The sequence below is a fragment of the Empidonax traillii genome, unplaced genomic scaffold, assembly GCF_003031625.1.
Source record: "Empidonax traillii isolate 1590-97213 ecotype Southwest subspecies unplaced genomic scaffold, ASM303162v1 scaffold464:size472915, whole genome shotgun sequence".
Taxonomy (NCBI): domain Eukaryota; kingdom Metazoa; phylum Chordata; class Aves; order Passeriformes; family Tyrannidae; genus Empidonax; species Empidonax traillii.
Genome location: NW_020955657.1, coordinates 258,522 through 275,401, shown reverse-complemented (window position 1 = coordinate 275,401; position 16,880 = coordinate 258,522). Strand labels below are relative to the sequence as shown.

Sequence of the window (16,880 nt, the reverse complement as noted above, 5' to 3'; positions counted from 1 at the left end):
TTCATTGCAGTTGGAACTTCTCTCTCCCTCTCGTTCTGTGTTGGCTTCCAGGGCTGGGCTTACCCCCCTCCTGGGCTAAGACTGAAGGCTGGAGATTACTCAGGTCCTGAAGGGTCTTTCTTCCATAGGCTTGCAAGGGGACACTTGCTTACTATGGATCTTCTTCCACAGGGTTACAGGGGATAATGGTTTAAGAGTCCACCCCTGTTTCCCTATGGAGGTCCCTCCCCATGGGAGAACAGTCCTTGATAGACTTCTCGGCATGGGTCTGGCACGAATCCACACACACACGGATTCCAATATCTCACATGGGCCGTCTCGCTCCAGCATGAGATTTCTCAGAGTCACAAAAACTTTAACAGCAGTATAGATCCACACACGCACGGATCTCGGTATCTCACCTAAGTTGTCACTGCTCCAGCACAGGTTTCTTTCAGGGTCACAAATCTCCACCCGGACTCTGCTTTACTTCAGTCCTTTTCATGAAGCCTTGGTTCTCTTTGGTACATCCACAGACTTCTTTATCAGTTGCATGGGAGGTCTCCTTATTCTAACAAACTTTTACAGGTGGCAGGGATTTATTTTCAGTCTTTTCCCTGCTAAGGAGAGAGAGCAGAAAGGCAGGGGGGAAACAAGCCTCCCCCCTTTCACATTTTACTTTTCTTGCTGTAGTTTCAGCTGCCAGCTTCGACCTTGGAAGCTCCGTTATCTTTCGGCTGGAATTCTTCCACAGCGGTTTCTGTCCAAGCAGTCCGTCTTTTAAACTTTTTTTTCTCTTCACTCTCTTACAAAAGAGAAGGGAGGACTTCAGTGCTGCACCTGCTCCCCCCCCCAGCCCAAGCCGGGGGAGGAGGGAGTCTGGCCCTGTTCGGGCCCGGTACTCCTCTCCCCTACATGGCTGCTACTCTAATTCCAACTGCGCCAACAACCTTCTCTTCCGTTTTCTTGAAGATGTAATTAGCAAAGGCGTTTCTGGACTTTTGATTGGTCTTTTTGTCCGGAAATTACCTGGACAAAACCATCATCAGCCCCAGGGTTGGGCTGAGGGGCAAAACCACGACAATTCTGTAATGGTAAAGTTGTCTCAAGTCTCTTAAGTTAGTTAGACAGCTGGGAACAAGAAGGATTACGGAGAGTTGGGAGGACTTAGGAGAAGTTCTCAGTATATCTTGGGGCATCTGAAAAAATTAATAGAGGAAAATTTGAACCATTGAAAAACCACACAGAAACATAGTTGAGATCAGGATAGGGCTAGATCAAGTGCTGGGGAACTTGTCCTACTGTTCAGTACACCCTCTGAATGATGAACACAATAAACCCGTTCAATTGTTCTGCTCTATTGAATCCTAGGAGAATGATGTCTCAAGGAGTTAAATATTTTGCATATCTAATTCTTATTTTTTCAGTTCATTTCTATGCTCCTTCCAACAGAGAATGATCATGATGTGGAGTTTACAAAGAAATAACAGAGGACAGAGATTGAATCCAGTTTAGGGCAAGATTACAATTCTAACCTCAGGCCATCCACCTCAGAGAGAGGGAAAAAAGGCAAAATTTTAGTCTGGTTCTGATTCAGAGCAGTTCCAAGACAGAAGTGAAATAAAACATGCTGATATGTGCATGAACTTTGTATTTACTTGGCCAATATATTCGAATGTTACTTGTAAGACATCCAATTGTTGTTTGGTGTATGGTACTTGCTATGATAGATGTTAAATGATGTATGATGTATGTTAGATTTGATACCAATGGATTGAGGTTTAGCTCAAATCTTCTATAATGTATAAGATGGTTAGGAAAAATAATGAGGAAACATTAAGCACAAGATTGCATTTATTTACACATTCATGTGTTTGTGGTCAGGACCACTGGCACATAGAAACACTGGGAATAGCCCAGCAAAATAGATATAATTTATTAAAAAAAAGCATCTGAAATTGGGGTTGTATCATTCCAGAACAAAGAGCAGACATTTTCCCTCGGGATGCATTCTTCCAAGATCATATGCTGGGTTTTACGGAGTTGCCATTTCAACTTCTGTTCTGTGCTGCTGTTCCCTAGGATCCAAATTCAATTTTTTTCTACTGGATTAGGAAGAGATTGTTTGTTTCCAGTACCTGTGAGCCTTGAGTGGGAATAGCTCAAAGGCAAGATAATAGGTTTTGCAAAAACCAAAAAGCATCTTAATGACCAAGGAGCATCTGGCTACCAGGAGACAGCAGTTCTGCTAGCCTACAGTGTAGAAACCTGTTGTTGTTACAATACAACCTCCTCTATTCAACAGCCTATGCAAGAAGAAAAATAAATATGAAGATGCCACATAATTTCACAACAAAACAGCGTAATTCCTTCCTGGAGGGAATTTCAGAACAGCTAGAAGTTGGAAGGGACCACCAGAGATCATTTAGTCCAGCCTGCTCAAGGAAGGCCATCTGGAGCAGTCTGTCCCAGGTCATGGTTTGGTTTGATTAATTCCAAGGATGGAGACTCCGCAACTCCTCTGGTTAACCTGTTCCAGTGATCCACCAGCCTCACAGGGTGCTAATACTCAAGATACTTATACATGATAAATGAAGGCTTTTGCTCTGCTATGTGCATAATAGCAGATACAAAGTAATTAGTAGCTAACAGTGGTCCTCAGTAGTGTAGAAGAATCCTAGTCTGGATGTTTTTTTTCCCCAGCAAGAAAAGCATTACATTTAGATTTTGATACTGAATTCCTTTATGTGCTTTAAGCCATAATTTCAGAGCACATTGCTCCTGTATATGTGTAATTCTGCAATTCTGTAAAGTCTTTGACAATATCCTTCTCTTTAGATTGGTAAGAAGTGGATTTGATGAGTGGACTGTTAGATGGATAGGAAAGTGGTTGGACAGTCACATCCACAGGGGGGTGGTAAATGGCTCAGAGTCCCAATGGACATCAGTGACAAGTGGTGTCCCTCAGGGGTCCTTACTGGGACCAGCGTTACTTAATATCTTCATTAATTACATAGACAAAGGAATCAAGTGCCCCCTCAGCAAATTCGTAGATGACACCAAGCTGAATGGTGCTGTTGACACACCTGAAGGACTGAATGCCATCCAGAGGGACCTGGACAAGCTCAAGGTGTGGACATCTGGGAATCACTCTTGGTTTAACAAGACCAAGTGCAAGGTGCTGCACCTGGATTGGGGCAACCCCCAGTGTCAACTCAAGCTGGGGGACAAACAGACCAAGAACAGCCCAGCTGAGAAGGACCTGGGGGTGCTGGTGGGTGAGAGGCTGGACATGACCTGGCCATGTGCACTCACAGCCCAGAAAGCCAAACCTATCCTGGGCTGCATCCAAAGCAGAGTGGGCAACAAGTGAGGGAGGGGATTCTGCCCCTCTGCTCTGCTCTGCTGAGACCCCACCTGGAGCACTGCATCCAGCTCTGGGGTCCCCAGCAGAGGAAGGACATTGACCTGTTGGAGCAAGTTCAGAGGAGGCCACCAAACTGATTAGGAGGGAGGAGTATCTCTCCTATGATGACAGGCTGAGAGAACTGGGATTGCTCAGCCTGGAGAAGAAAAGGTTTTAGTGTGACCTAATTGTGGCCTTCCAGTACCCAAAGGGGACCTGCAAGAAAGGGGAAATTTTACAAGGGCATGTAGTGACAGGACAAGGAGCAGTGGCTTCAAATTGAAGGAAAGTAGGTTTAAATAAGATATTAGGAAAAAATCATTTACTGTTAGCACTGGAATAAGTTGCCAAGAGAAGTTGTGGATGCCCCTTCCCTGGAGGTGCTGAAGGTTAGGTTGGATGGAGTTCTGAGCAACCTGGTCTAGTGAAGGTATCCCTGCCAATGGCAGCAGGGTTGGAGATAGATGTTCTTTACAGTGCCTTCCAACACAAACCATTCTGTGATTCTATGATGATTCTTTGATAGTATGATATCCCCTTGAGGCTCTCCTTCAGTCGTGAGTTAGAGCTAAATTATCCATGACATGTACTGTTAAATGTCAGTTTGACAGAGCTCAAATTCACCTGGATTTGAAAGAAATGTCTAATTTTTTTGACCAAGTTTCAATTGCTTCCTTGAGAGAAGGGATAGAGGGAAAAACTGCAGATGAGAAAAATTGGAGAATTAGGTGGAAATTTGGGCAAGTCATTGTTACTTGTAAAATCTCTGTGTTCCGTAACCTCTGTGATACAGTAAGGGAAGCAGGGAGCTATCGACCTCCCCTGCTGTACCTCGGGGTTGTATCAACGCACTGGCAAAGAGCTGCATGTTGTTGAAACTGTCCCTTCTCACTGAGGTTTGTTTTGTGCTTATTCGCAGAGCCTGAAGCTGCAGGATGGGGAACAAGCAGGAGAGCACGGACGAGGGAAGGGCATTGACTGTGCTGCTCTCACCTGCATGGTCCAGCTGGCTCAGATCATCCTTGGTGTGGGCCTGGGGCTCTTGGTTAGTGTTGCTGGCAGCGCCGTCACTGTGATTTCGGCATCCACGGTGGCTCTGGTTGGCTGCTGCTTCGTTGCTTTCTGTGTTCGCTATGTGGAATAGGACTGTGAGAAGCGACTGGAAGAAATCTCCCCAGGGGAGTGTTTTTTTTCTGGGTCCATGGCACTGGTGCTGTTGCTGTGCTGACACTGCTGGCACATCCTCCTCTCTTACCTCCTTGGATCGGTTGCAATTCCAGAGCTTTATGAAACAGAGACTTGATAAAACTGGTTGCCTAATGCCTCAGATGTGTACACACACCCAGTGTATTCACATGCTGTGGCATGTGACAGCGTGTCTGCCCACGGTATTTCAATGCCCTACATGAGGAGTCATTACAAAACTACTCAATACCAATCTGTGGAAGTTAATAGATGAAGTATGTGATAAGCTGAAGCAATGTAAAAGGACAGAGCTGGGAAGAAAGTTATTATTTATCTTGTTTTTCAGGTATTTTAAGTTTGGGGCTGTTCCCTCTGGTAGTCCAGAGGGATACCTGCAAGAGGATCAAGCAGGTATCAAAGGCCAAGCAGCGTGCAGTTGTGTTATGATTAGCAGTACTGCTAAAGGGGATCAATTAATTATCAACCATGGTTAAAAGCAGGTTTGGGTGTGAAAAATGTTTGGCATATCAAAAAGATTGAAGGTAATTGTTTAAAAACATGATTGTAAAGTAATTATCTCATACTGAGTCCTGCTGCTTCAGTATAAATGAAGTGAAAGTACTAGCTAGGCTTGTCAGGAAAGTCTGCCTAAGTCTGCTCTGCAAATCCACATGTAGGCACCTAAAAAATGTGTCTGTGGGGAACAGCGGCCATTTCTTCCTTTTTTAAGGCCTCTCAATTTTGATACTGTAATTTAAAAAATAAACTTGGCCAAAGTAAGAATTTGATGAATGGTTGAAAGCCACTTAAATCTTGGCATTGGATATGACAAGTATTTACCTTAAAGTAGTATCTCTATTTCCTCTATTTTCTTCATGCATGTAGCTTTGAGTGAAATGGCATTTGCTCTTTACAGAATATTGTAAATAAATTCAGTTCTGCAAAGCACTGTCAGGAATTACTGTACAGTAAATATGTAAGCCCAGTTGTTTGTATTTAATTGCTTATGAAGCTTCATTCTTATTTTTATAATATTGCCAGAGTTTTGGAAATGCTGTATTTGTGAAAGTTATATACTGTATTTATGCTGTGCTTCCTCTGTTCTGAAAACTGTCATATCCACTCACTGTGTTGTATGTTAAGCCACAGGAAGAGATCTGCTGATGAATATTGTTAATGAACACTGGGAAACTACTGCCAAATATGGTGTTTATCATTGGTTGTGGTGGTTTTTTCTTCTTCTTCTTCTTTTTTTTTTTTTTTTTTTTTTTTTTTTTTTTTTTTTTTTTTTTTTTTTTTTTTTTTTTTTTTTTTTTTTTTTTTTTTTTTTTTTTTTTTTTTTTAATGTTGCACATTTATAATCAACACTGTTCAGTCAAATACAGTGTTGAGCTGATCAGGTCTTAGAAGCTCTGCAAGATATGAACTTATAACACTACAAATAAATGGTTAGTTTTGAGCATCAAGTGCCTCCAGAAATGCATCAACTTCATCATTTTTCTATGTTTTGAAGAGTAGAGTGAGTTATTTATTCTCAGGAAAACCGGTTTTCCCCTAGTTAAATTCTTATGAATTATAACAAGCCTATGGAAGCCTCACCTACATTTTCTTGTTGATGACTGTGTTCCCACTGTAGGCCCAAAAAGAGGGTCAGTGCATGGCAAACCTCACTAGAGCATCTTCATCCTGCCTTATGAAGAAACTGCATTTTACATTTTCATTTGTTTTGTGGCTCTTCATGTCGCACCCATGGAAGAAAAAAGACTGAGGAAGACTGAGTCCCTGGACTGTGCTTGAAACACTCTGTGGGTGCTGAGATGGCTGGAGCACAAGGGTCTCAATGAGGACGAACAGGAGAAAGCCAGAAAATGAAGGATTGTTGTCTTCTCAATTCACTTTATGCCATCATTAACTCACTAACTTCGATTAACCCAGTATCTCCTGGGAGGAAAAATATTTATGGGAAAAATGAGGCTTCTATGGAGCCATAAAAATAGAGGTGATCTGGTTTTATAGGACTGCACCACGTAAACTTGTGCTCCAGGAGCTGTGATCATAAAGCTCTGATTCTACTGTGAGGCTGGGAAAGAAATTTTGCAATGTTTACCAATGTCTTTGTCAATATTTTCTTTGAGTTTTGTTGCCATCTGAACATTAACATTAAAACGGTCAGTGTTTGCTCTGTTGCACAAAGAGAACGCTGGCATTGATTGAGGCCCACAAAGTGACTGTAGATCTGTAGCAATGTAATAAGAGTTGTGAACCTGCAAAGAGAAGAGAGAGGTGCCCATCATGTATATCAATGCTCTTATTTATAAATGTATTCGAAGAAAACAGTTTCAGGAATTCATATTGCCATCTTTCTTATGAACTTTCCCTTTAAAATCTAGTGCATGCTACAGAAGACAGAACGGATTAGAGTCAATTTTTCTTTGGAAGTCTCTTCATAAAAATGTCCTATATTGCTTCTAAGACTTCAAAATGATATCTCTCTTTATGAATATTTGTCAAAAATAGCAAGCAGACAAAAATATGTACAATTAGGAAAACAGTGTTCAAACCAAAAAGAATTATGTTGGTGCTCATTCTGAAGTTGAAAATGTACTTCAAGTGTTAATGAAAACAATACAAAATGTTAGTAATTCATAAAAGGGGATAAGTAAATATTTCTTTTAGCAATAGAAATGTCACTAATATGTGTTACTAATATAATGTGTTACTAATACATGAAAGGGGATAAAATAACTATTTATTTCATCAATAGAAATGCTAAAATGTTAAAATATTAAAAGTATTGAAGAATTGTACTGTGTGCTACTAATTAAAGAAATTCCACCTTTTCTGTGCTTTTACATTAGTTCTGGACTTGAGCTATCAGTATGATTATTTATTGTACTTGATATCAACTTCTGTTGCGATGATGTGAGTTTAAAGTTACAAGTACCCTGTGTCCGGTCTTCCCCATCTGGTTTTATTTCCATATACATAAAATCAAATCAATAAAGAACTTCTTTTTATCATCTTTATGCAAGTGATACATTTAGATGAAACACACAGAATCACAGAATGGGTCAGGTTGGAAGTAACCACAGTGGGTCGTCTCTCCCAACCTGACCATCCTGTCTGACCATCCCAGAGCACATGGCACAGGATTACATACAGATTTTTGAATATTTGTTTTGCCTATCTCCAGTGAAGAAAACTCCACAGCCTCTCAGCCATCTCTTTTTGAGGCAGAACAGGCCAGGCCCCCTCAGCTTTTCCTTATGAGAAATGCTCCTGTCCCTTAATTGTCCTTGTATGCTTTTGCTGGACCTGCTGAAAGATGAGATGTCTTGTGATATCCAACTCCTCCTCCCTCCCACTTTGACTAAAGTAGTCATGGCTGAGCAAAATGAGGCAGGAAACAAGCCTACCATCTTATCTCCATGGCATTTTCCTTTTTCTTTCTCCTATGAACATCTGCCTCTTATTCCCATTTAACAAGCAGTCACGCAAGCAAAACCTCCAGGAACTTTTGGTTCTTTTGTTTAGAGGAGTTGGAGTATTAGTAATGTGACAGTTGTTTGGGTTGGGTTTGGTTTGGTTTTGTTTGTTTCCCCCCACCCCCTGAAGTGTTCATTCTGTCTTTCACAGTGATCCCATTCTTTGACTAGCTTGAAAACAAACAACTCAGAAGGCCTGTGGCAGATAATTTTTGCTTCCAGATAAACTACACAAGTTGGGATGAATCATAAATGTCTTTGCTTTGGGAGAAATCACAGCTTTCACACTGGTGCCCATGAATCACTACCAGTCCCTGCAGCATGTCAAAAGATAGGAAGAATGGTGTAAGTGAATGTGGCAATGGTGACATTTGATATTTCTGAACTGTAGAGGGATTGTTTCATGGAGGAAAATGGTGGAAGCATCTGCTGTAAAATGTCTTTGAAGGATTTTGGGCATGACAAAGCTATAAAAAATGATCTATAAAACAAAATTTCCCCCTTTAAGTTTCCAGCATTCATTTCTCATTCTCTGGCTTCTCCTTCTTATTTATTCAAGAGGAAAATGTTTGGGGTCACTTGTCCAAGACTAAACTGTGAAAAGTGATTTGCAATTTTTATAGGCCCAGATGGGATGCCTCCATGTGCTGAGCGAGCTGGCAGACATTGTAGCCAGGCTGCTCATAATCATCTTTGAAAGGTCATGGAGATCAGGAGAGATAACTGATGACTGAGGACTTGGAGAAAGCAAATGTCACCCTGGTCTTCAAAAAGGGCAAGAAGGAGGACCCAGGGAACTACTGACCAGTCAGCTTCACCTCAATCCCTAGACAGATGATGCAGCACCTCATCCTGGAGGCCACCTCTACCCACATGGAAGACAAGTAAGTGATCAGGAGTAGTCAGCATGGACTCAGTAAAGGTAAATCATATTTGACCGACCTGATTGCCAACCTGATTGCCTTCTAGGATGAAACAACTACCTGGACAGATGAAGGGAGAGCAGTGGATATTGTTAACCTTGACTTGAGTAAGGCTTTGACACTGTTTCTCACAACATTCTCATAGGCAAACTCTAGTGTGGGTTGGATGAGTGGACAATGAGGTGGATTAACGTGGCTGAGTGCCAGATCCCAGAGGATTTGTAAGGGAACAGGGTCTATTTGGAGGACTGTCACTAGTGGTCTCCCCCAGAGTTCTATATAGGGCCCGGTACTGTTTAACTTGTTCATTAATGACTTGGATGAAGGGGCAGATGCCTCCTCAGCAAGTTTAGTGACGACACAAAGCTGAGAGGAGTGGCCAATACCCCAGGGGGCTGTGCAGCCCTTTGGTAGGATTTCAACAAGCTGGAGAGATGGGTGGAGAAGAGCCACCTGAAGCTGAACAAAGGCAAGTGCAGGGTCCTGCACCTGGGGAGGAATTACCCCTGCCACCAGTGCATGCTGGGGGCCAATCTGCTGGAAAGCAGCTCTGCAGAGGACCTGGGGGCACTGGTGGACAACAAACTGTCCATGAGCCAGCAATGTGTCCTTGTGGCCAAGAAGGCCAGTGGTATCTTGGGGTTCATTAAGAAGAGCATTGTCAACAGGTTGAGTGAGGTGATCCTTCTTCTCTGATCTTCCTCACCCCTGGCGAGGGCACATCTGGAGTGCTGTGTCCAGTTCTGGGCTCCTCAGTACAAGAGAGACACAGAGTACCTGGAGCAGGTCCAGTGGAGGGCTACAAAGCCAATCAAAGGACTGGAGCAGCTCTCTTGTGAGGAAAGGCTGCAGGAGCTGGGTATGTTCAGCCATGAGAAGAGACAACTGAGAGGGGACGTAATCAATGCCTGTAAATACCTGAAGGGAGGGTGCCAAGAGGACAGAGCCAGGCTCTGTTTGGTGGCGCTGAGCGATAGAACAAGAGACTATGGGCAGAAACTGATGCACAGAAAATTCCACCTGAATATGAGGAAGAACTTCTTTTCTGAGCCAGCGACTGAACACTGAAATAGGTTGCCCAGAGAGGGTGTGGAATCTCCCTCATTGGAGAACCATCAAGAACCATCTGGACACCATCCTGTGCAATCTGTTCTGGGATGACACTGCCTGAGCAAGAAGGTTGGACCAGATGACCCACTGTGGTCTCTTCCAACCTGGCCCGTTCTTTGATTGTGTGAATTCTGTTGCCTTCTACGGTGTATTCAGCTTCGTACATTGCTCCTTTAGATGGGCAATATGAGTTAAGCAGTTGCATTTCCTAAATTTTCTTACTGGAAATGAAAATTTTACCTCCTGTGTATTAATATTTTACCTGTGCATTAAAGATAGTGACTTCACATCATGCAGAGACTTCAAACCAGAGACTATTACCGTGTGTTGCTTCAGGTGAGGGCTTGCAGTCATTAGAGGACGAAATTCAGTGCTTTCCACTCTGCGAGGCAGATTAGACTGAGAAAAGCCGATCCTGTCTGATATATTTTCAGAGGGAGACATCTGTGACGTCTTCTGAAAAATGGAGTTATCCCGCTCTTTTGCAAGGACGATTCCCCAAGGCTGTGTGGGCTCCAAGGAGGAGCGGCCGCCGTGCTCCCTCCACCGAGGGGTCCTTGGGTGCCCCCTCGTGTTCAATTACATTATAGCACCTCTCCAGACCGGGAGGTCCTTTGCCTACTTTTTCCCCCTTGCCCTGGAGTTTCCCCGTAGTGATGCACTTCAGCTGCAGTTCAGTTCTCTCTTTTTTTGTGCACAGACGACAAAGAAAAGCCGCTTGCTACCAGCTATAACCCATCTGCCTAATGCGGTGAAAGCACTGCGCTGCGGACATGCGATGGTAGGAGACCCCCCACACTGAGGAGATGCTCAGCATCAAACTCCTGGCAGAATCTGGCCTTTGAAGCCTTCAGTGTTAATGCCAAGGGTCAGTCCTGTACTGCAGCCAGCCCCTACGTTTTTGGCAGGTGAATTTTTGTTGCACTGGTTGCCAGCAGGTGAGGTGCATCACGAGGCAGGGACAATTGGTCACACACAGAGGCAACATCAGGGTCTTTGACACCTCTGTTTTCAGGGCCCCTCTGCTCATTAGGGGCTGAGGAGGAGATATGAAAAATACCAGAACTGTGGAGTCTAAAACGTGACAAGAGAGTAAGGAGAAGATTCAGGCAGAGATGCCTTTTGTTAAAGTCTGGGAGCACTAGCCTGGAATCTCATGGCTGGCAGATCACCATAGAAGTGCAGATGTATCTCAAATGATTTGGGATTTTCCAGCATTCAGATTTTTTTTTTTTAAATAAAATTAATGCTATCTTGCAATGCAATTTCCAGTTTACTCAGTTCACAGAGATTTTGAGAGCTGAAGTACTTGTTTCTTTAATAAGTGCTAAAAGTTCAATCCCAACAAGTGGGCCTTTAAGAAATATATCCCAAATATTGACATAATGTTGCAAAGCATGGCAATAAAATATAAAATAAATCTGTTAGAACTATGATTCTCTCTGAGAGAAAGATGGCACTTTATTAAAGCGTGATGTTCTTTTCTGAACAGGAACTTTGCATTTTGGAATATTTTGCTTGAAATGAATTTATGTCAAGTGTGCTCAAAATTCAAGGTTTCAGTCTACATTGACACCGTTGGAAATGTAACCCCAAATGTGGTATTTAAACTACATTCTTCTTTTCACCATCTGTGATTGACTGTATGGATTGAGCAGTTATTTAATACAGTGCTGTTGGATCTCTGCTACTTTCAATTCAGGAGCTCATGGTTAGTTCTCTACCTCTATCTGCATCACTGGATTTGCCCATGAAAAAGGGAATGGAGTTCAGCAGGAAATCACCTGTGATGGGCAAGAGGAAGCCTATATTTCCTCTGAGCCCCCTCCACAGTTTTGGCAGAAATAAAGAACAATAAAAACATATTTGAAATCATTTAATAGATGGTTTGAAATACACAGTAGTAGGTGACTTGGGGGCATAAAATTTTTAGAGATTTTTCAGAATAAACACCAAGCAAGACAGACACGTACTAATCCTACTGTTTTGGAACAGAGATAAAGAGCAATTTACTTGCCATCACAGAATCACACAAAAGCACAGAATAGTTGGGGTTGCCTCTGGAGATGACTCAGTCCAAGCCCCCTGCTCAGCGTAGAGTTGCTAAAGCAGGTCAGTCAGTGTCGAGTCAGATTCTGAGCATCCCCAAAGCTGGAGACTCCACAACCTCTCCAGGCAACCTGTTCCAGTGCTTGATCACACTCACCACTAGAAAGTTGGGTTTTTTTTCTTACATTTAAATGATATTTATGGAATTTGTGCCTATAGCCTCTTGTCCACATTCCCTGGGCAATACTTGGAAGAGTCTGATTCCAGCTTCTTTAATCCCCACCCACATTCGGTATTGATATAATGGCCAGTCTCTTCGCGAACGAAGAACCGGGGAAGGTCTTTACACCTTCCAGCCTGCGCATTGGATTTTTTAGGTGAGACACAGTGTGTGCGGAACTAAGCCCACCCTTTAATCCCGAGGTTCATCTGCCGGGGCCAAGCACGCTTGGACGGTGGCAGCGAGGTCCTCAGGACGTAGATGGATTGCCTTACAGGGCTAACGAGCTCCATCTGCCCGGGGAGTGTCCTAACCGGGAATCGAACCCAGATCTCAGCGTTGTCAACGCTGAGATCTGGGTTCGATTCCCGGTTAGGACACTCCCCGGGCAGATGGAGCTCGGTATTGATATATACACATTGATAAAATCATCAAGCCTTCTCAGGTCCAGACTGAATAATTCCAGCTCCATCAGCCTTCCCTAACATGGCAAATGATTCAAGCCCTCTGTCATACTGAAACTTCTCTGGTAAGTAAACCAGAACCAGGCAACTTGCCCAGAACTGGACACAGCATCTCAAATATGGCCTCACCAGTCCAAGTAGAGGGGAAGGATCCCCTCCCTTGATCTGCTGGCAGTGTTCTGCCTAATGGAGCCCAGGATGCAGTTGGCATTTGCTGCAAGGGTACATTGCTAGCTCATGTTCCCCTTGTCCACCAGGATTCCCAGGTCCTTCTCTGCAAAGCTGCTTTCCAATCAAATTCCAGCCTGTACTGGTGCAGGAAGTTATCCGCCCCTTCCCCCACCGCAGGTATTTGCACTCCCTTTGTTGAGCTGCCTGGGGTTCCTGTCAGCCCTTTTCTCCAGCACACTGGGGACCCTCTGAATGGAGGCACAACCCCATGGTGTACCAGCCACTCCTCCCTGTGCAAATATGCTGAGGGTGCACCCTGTCCCATTTTTATGAAGATGTTGAACAGGACTGGCCTCAGTACTGATCTCCAGGGCACAGTCACTGCCCTCCAGCTGGACTTTGTGATGTTAATCACAACACTTTGCACCTACCAGTTCAGTCAGTTTCAATCCAACTCACTTTCCGCTCACTAGTCCATACTTGATCTGTTTGTCTGCGAGGATGTCATGAGAGAGAACATTAGAAGTCTTATTTATGTCAAGATAAACAACATCAGCTGCTGGTACCTCAACTGCCAAGCCAATTGTCTAATCAGAGAAGGTTTACCAGCTTGGTCAGATGTTATTTCTCCATCATCTCAATTCTAGGATAATTGTTGGTGGTAATGAATTGATAATGAATTTATTATCTCAGTTTTAGTATTTAGCCTGAAAAGAAAATTGAAGGTATTTGATTTTCAGATCTCTTTTCTAAGCTGATCAGACTTCTGCACAAAGGCAGAAACAAGTTGTTTTTCTACAAGATTCCAGTTTTATCCATCATGCTGTGAGATGTGACTGCTGAATGGAAGTGGAAATGTTCATTGAACAATGACTCTAGAAGAAAGTGTTGAATACTTAATTTGATCATTGTGCAATTGACCATACTCATTCAGCTGGTCTCTGCAAGAAAAAACAAAGCTGGAGAAATAGTATTTCATTGTCCCAAGGAATGGATGACTAAGGGAGGTATCTGAGTAATCTACCTTACCTTTATTATTTCCCACAATGAATAGTAAGTAGTCCTTCCCAACAGGTAGACCAAGGTTTTCAAAAATCTGTAAACTCAATAAACTGCTTCTGTCTCCAGCTGATTTTTTGGCCCAGTTTGCTCAGCCATCCTGTAAGTCCATATTTTACAGGTAAGATTTTGGGAAGGACTCTGAGGCTATGCACAAACATAGGCTGAGAAACCTGCTTATATGCATCAGCAGCTACACTTTAGCACAGGACTGAGTTAAGTGAGGTTCTTTTAACTGCTTAATCATGATAAAAAGGTATTTTCAATAACCTTCTTTGCTTGGAAAAAGAAGAAATCTGTTTCGAAGCAGCAGAGAAATAACCTTCACTAAAAAAAAAGGAGATGTAAGGTCCTAAGTCCCTGAGCTGCACCTCACCATAGCTATGTCTGCTCAAGCTCAGGGATACGAATTAGATCAGAGCTTCAGTGCAGGCATTCAATTGAATAATCAAGTTTAGAGTAGACAGTCATGAATGAGAATGAAGGAGACTAGATTTTATTTTTTTTTTACTGCTAAAGTGAGTGCCAGAATAATTCACTGACAAAGTGAAAGGGTATTTCTACTGAAGAGAGAAACCTGGAAATGCAGTGGAGGTTGTTATTATATTAAGAGCTTGGTTAGTTATTTAAGGGGCTGAGGCACTTAAAAAGTCCTTCAGAAATCTGGTCTTTAAAGATTCTTTCAGTTTGTCACTAGATGTCAGCCTGCACCTTCAGGTCCCTATTGTTCTATAATGATGTGCACCTCTCTACCAGCGTCCCACCAGCAGTCTGAACACGGCAGGAGACCAGTCACAAAAACCTCTTCAAGGACTCCCTAAGTATTGTTTTGTATCCTTCAGCCGTGTTTATTTTAGTCCATGAAAAGGTGATTGTTACAAATGAAGACATGAATATATGTAGGAAACAGGAGCGTTTGTGAAGCATGTTGTGCTGATTACTTAGGAAACCAATGGATACCCAGCAGGATTTGTTGCTGTTGAGCTGGGAAGACCCTCTGCTGAGACCACACACCTGAGGCCATGTGCACAATCAGAGTACCTTCCTCTCAAGGGCCTGGTGAGTTCCCCTGCCTGTGCAACTCAGAGCCCGGATTTCATGCTCTGTTAGCTGGGATTCACAGCATGTGTGAAGCGGAACTTCTCTCTGCTCAGGCATAGCAGTACTCTTTGGCCATGCTGGACACACACTGACCTGCACAGCCTGAGCTGCTGGTCCAGCCTAAACCAGCATTTGGTGTGGATGGGTTGTGCCTCTTTCAAACAGCAGATTCCTGGCCTGGTAGATCAGCAGCCTGAGTGAGAGCTGCCCCTTAAGTCTCTACACACCCGAGGTATTTTCCTGTTTGGGTGATTTGGCAAATGTAATGTTTTTATGTCTTTAATGCTCAGACACCTGGAGTTTCCTTGCTAGTATTCTGGGGTAACTATGGGTTGTTTTGAACTCCATCTATTTTACTGTGTTGGTTTGCTGGCATAAAATTATGTTTACATTTACACAAAAGCACAGGGGTTTTGCCACACTGAGCACCACAGAGGATGTCTTTTAGGTAGTTTGCTATCTACTGAAATTCACAGTCATGCTTTAGACACTTGGATAGCTCTTTATTTAAAGCACAAGAACATTTAAGCATCAGAGAGAGAATAAATTCCCAGCAAGTTAAGCAAGAAATTATGCTGCTCAAAAGCAAACAGTAAGTAGTGCATCTGGCCGTGAGATTCCTCCTGTCTCCTTAATTTGGATACTTTCTCCTGGCCTATAGAGAGACATTATATCTCCCTGAATTCCAGACTTAAGAGTTCCTGGTATCTTTTTCTCATACAACTGTGCAGATTCTCTCAGAATCTGTGAGACTCAAACGAATTTTTTGCAAATCCTTCAACTCACGAGCCTGCTATACCTGTAGAAAGGCCTCAGATTCTTGCACAGCACACTGAAAAGTTAATTGGACCAGGACCTGGGAGCAAGTTAAGCATTGTTTTTGGAAAGCAGAGACCTAGAACCCAGACCTGGATCCAATTTCTCTTCAGTATTTACAGTGAATTGAGACAATTCCTCTTCGGAGATTACACCCTAACCACTCTGCTGCCAGGTGGTGTTTGAGGGCTTACTTTCCCCTTCTGTTCCAGCAACAGTGAGCAATTCATGCAACAGGAAACTGTTTCAAGCCGGAGAGTTTGAGCACATTCACAAAGTAGCCCAGAGGTTCAGTCGTTCCCCTGGGATGTGGAAGGGGGGAAGCTGGATCTCTCAGGCTGTGTGTGAGAGCTATGCCCCCTAACTCAGCATTTCAAACAGGAAGAGGAAGGAGCATAATCTGCAGACACACACTGAAGGTGGGACCAAAGAAGCACATCTAGACATAGATTCAAAGGGATGGAGGGAATGAGTTAAGTTTACAGCCTCTCCTGACTTAGTGTGGCATGGCACAGTGTCTCCTGTGTCAGGATGCAGAGTTGCCTCCCTTGCAGGATACACAGCGTGGCCAGTCCCAGCAGAGATATCCCCATATCTGTATGAGCACAGAGATAAGTGCTACAGAATTAAGCTGATTTAGGCATGCTCAGGAGCAGATTTCTAGGCACAAAAAAATTTCACTAGAAAAAGCTTTAAGTACCTATAGACTTACACTGATAGCCAAGTCAGGATTTAGGAAGTCAGAGAGGCAGTTGTACAGTACTTAGATGCTCAAGTTCTTCTGTGGATATATCCGACCTCTTCAGAGTCTTTGTGTCTGTGTAAGCGTGCCCATCAGCTGGCAGCTCATCTCTCTTGTTCTTCTCCAGACACCTTGGAAATAAGCATCTTCCTAGTTAGCAAGTGCCCAAG

General features: G+C 43.3%; 1 protein-coding gene across 5 annotated transcripts in view; it reads left to right on the top strand.

Moving 5' to 3' along the window:
• The window catches only part of SLC45A2 (solute carrier family 45 member 2), a 26,737-nt gene extending 11,834 nt beyond the window's left edge, over positions 1-14,903 (top strand). For 4 of the 5 annotated variants that reach the window (XM_027895674.1, XM_027895672.1, XM_027895671.1 and 1 more), the window contains one exon: positions 4,305-5,333. In XM_027895674.1, coding sequence (XP_027751475.1) covers positions 4,305-4,529 — 225 coding nt within the window. In that variant the 3' untranslated portion in view covers positions 4,530-5,333. Of the gene's footprint in view, positions 1-4,304; positions 5,334-14,727 lie in introns of those variants that run through there. The other variant, XM_027895673.1, reaches the window with a different exon arrangement.
• Positions 14,904-16,880: the final 1,977 nt, after the last annotated feature.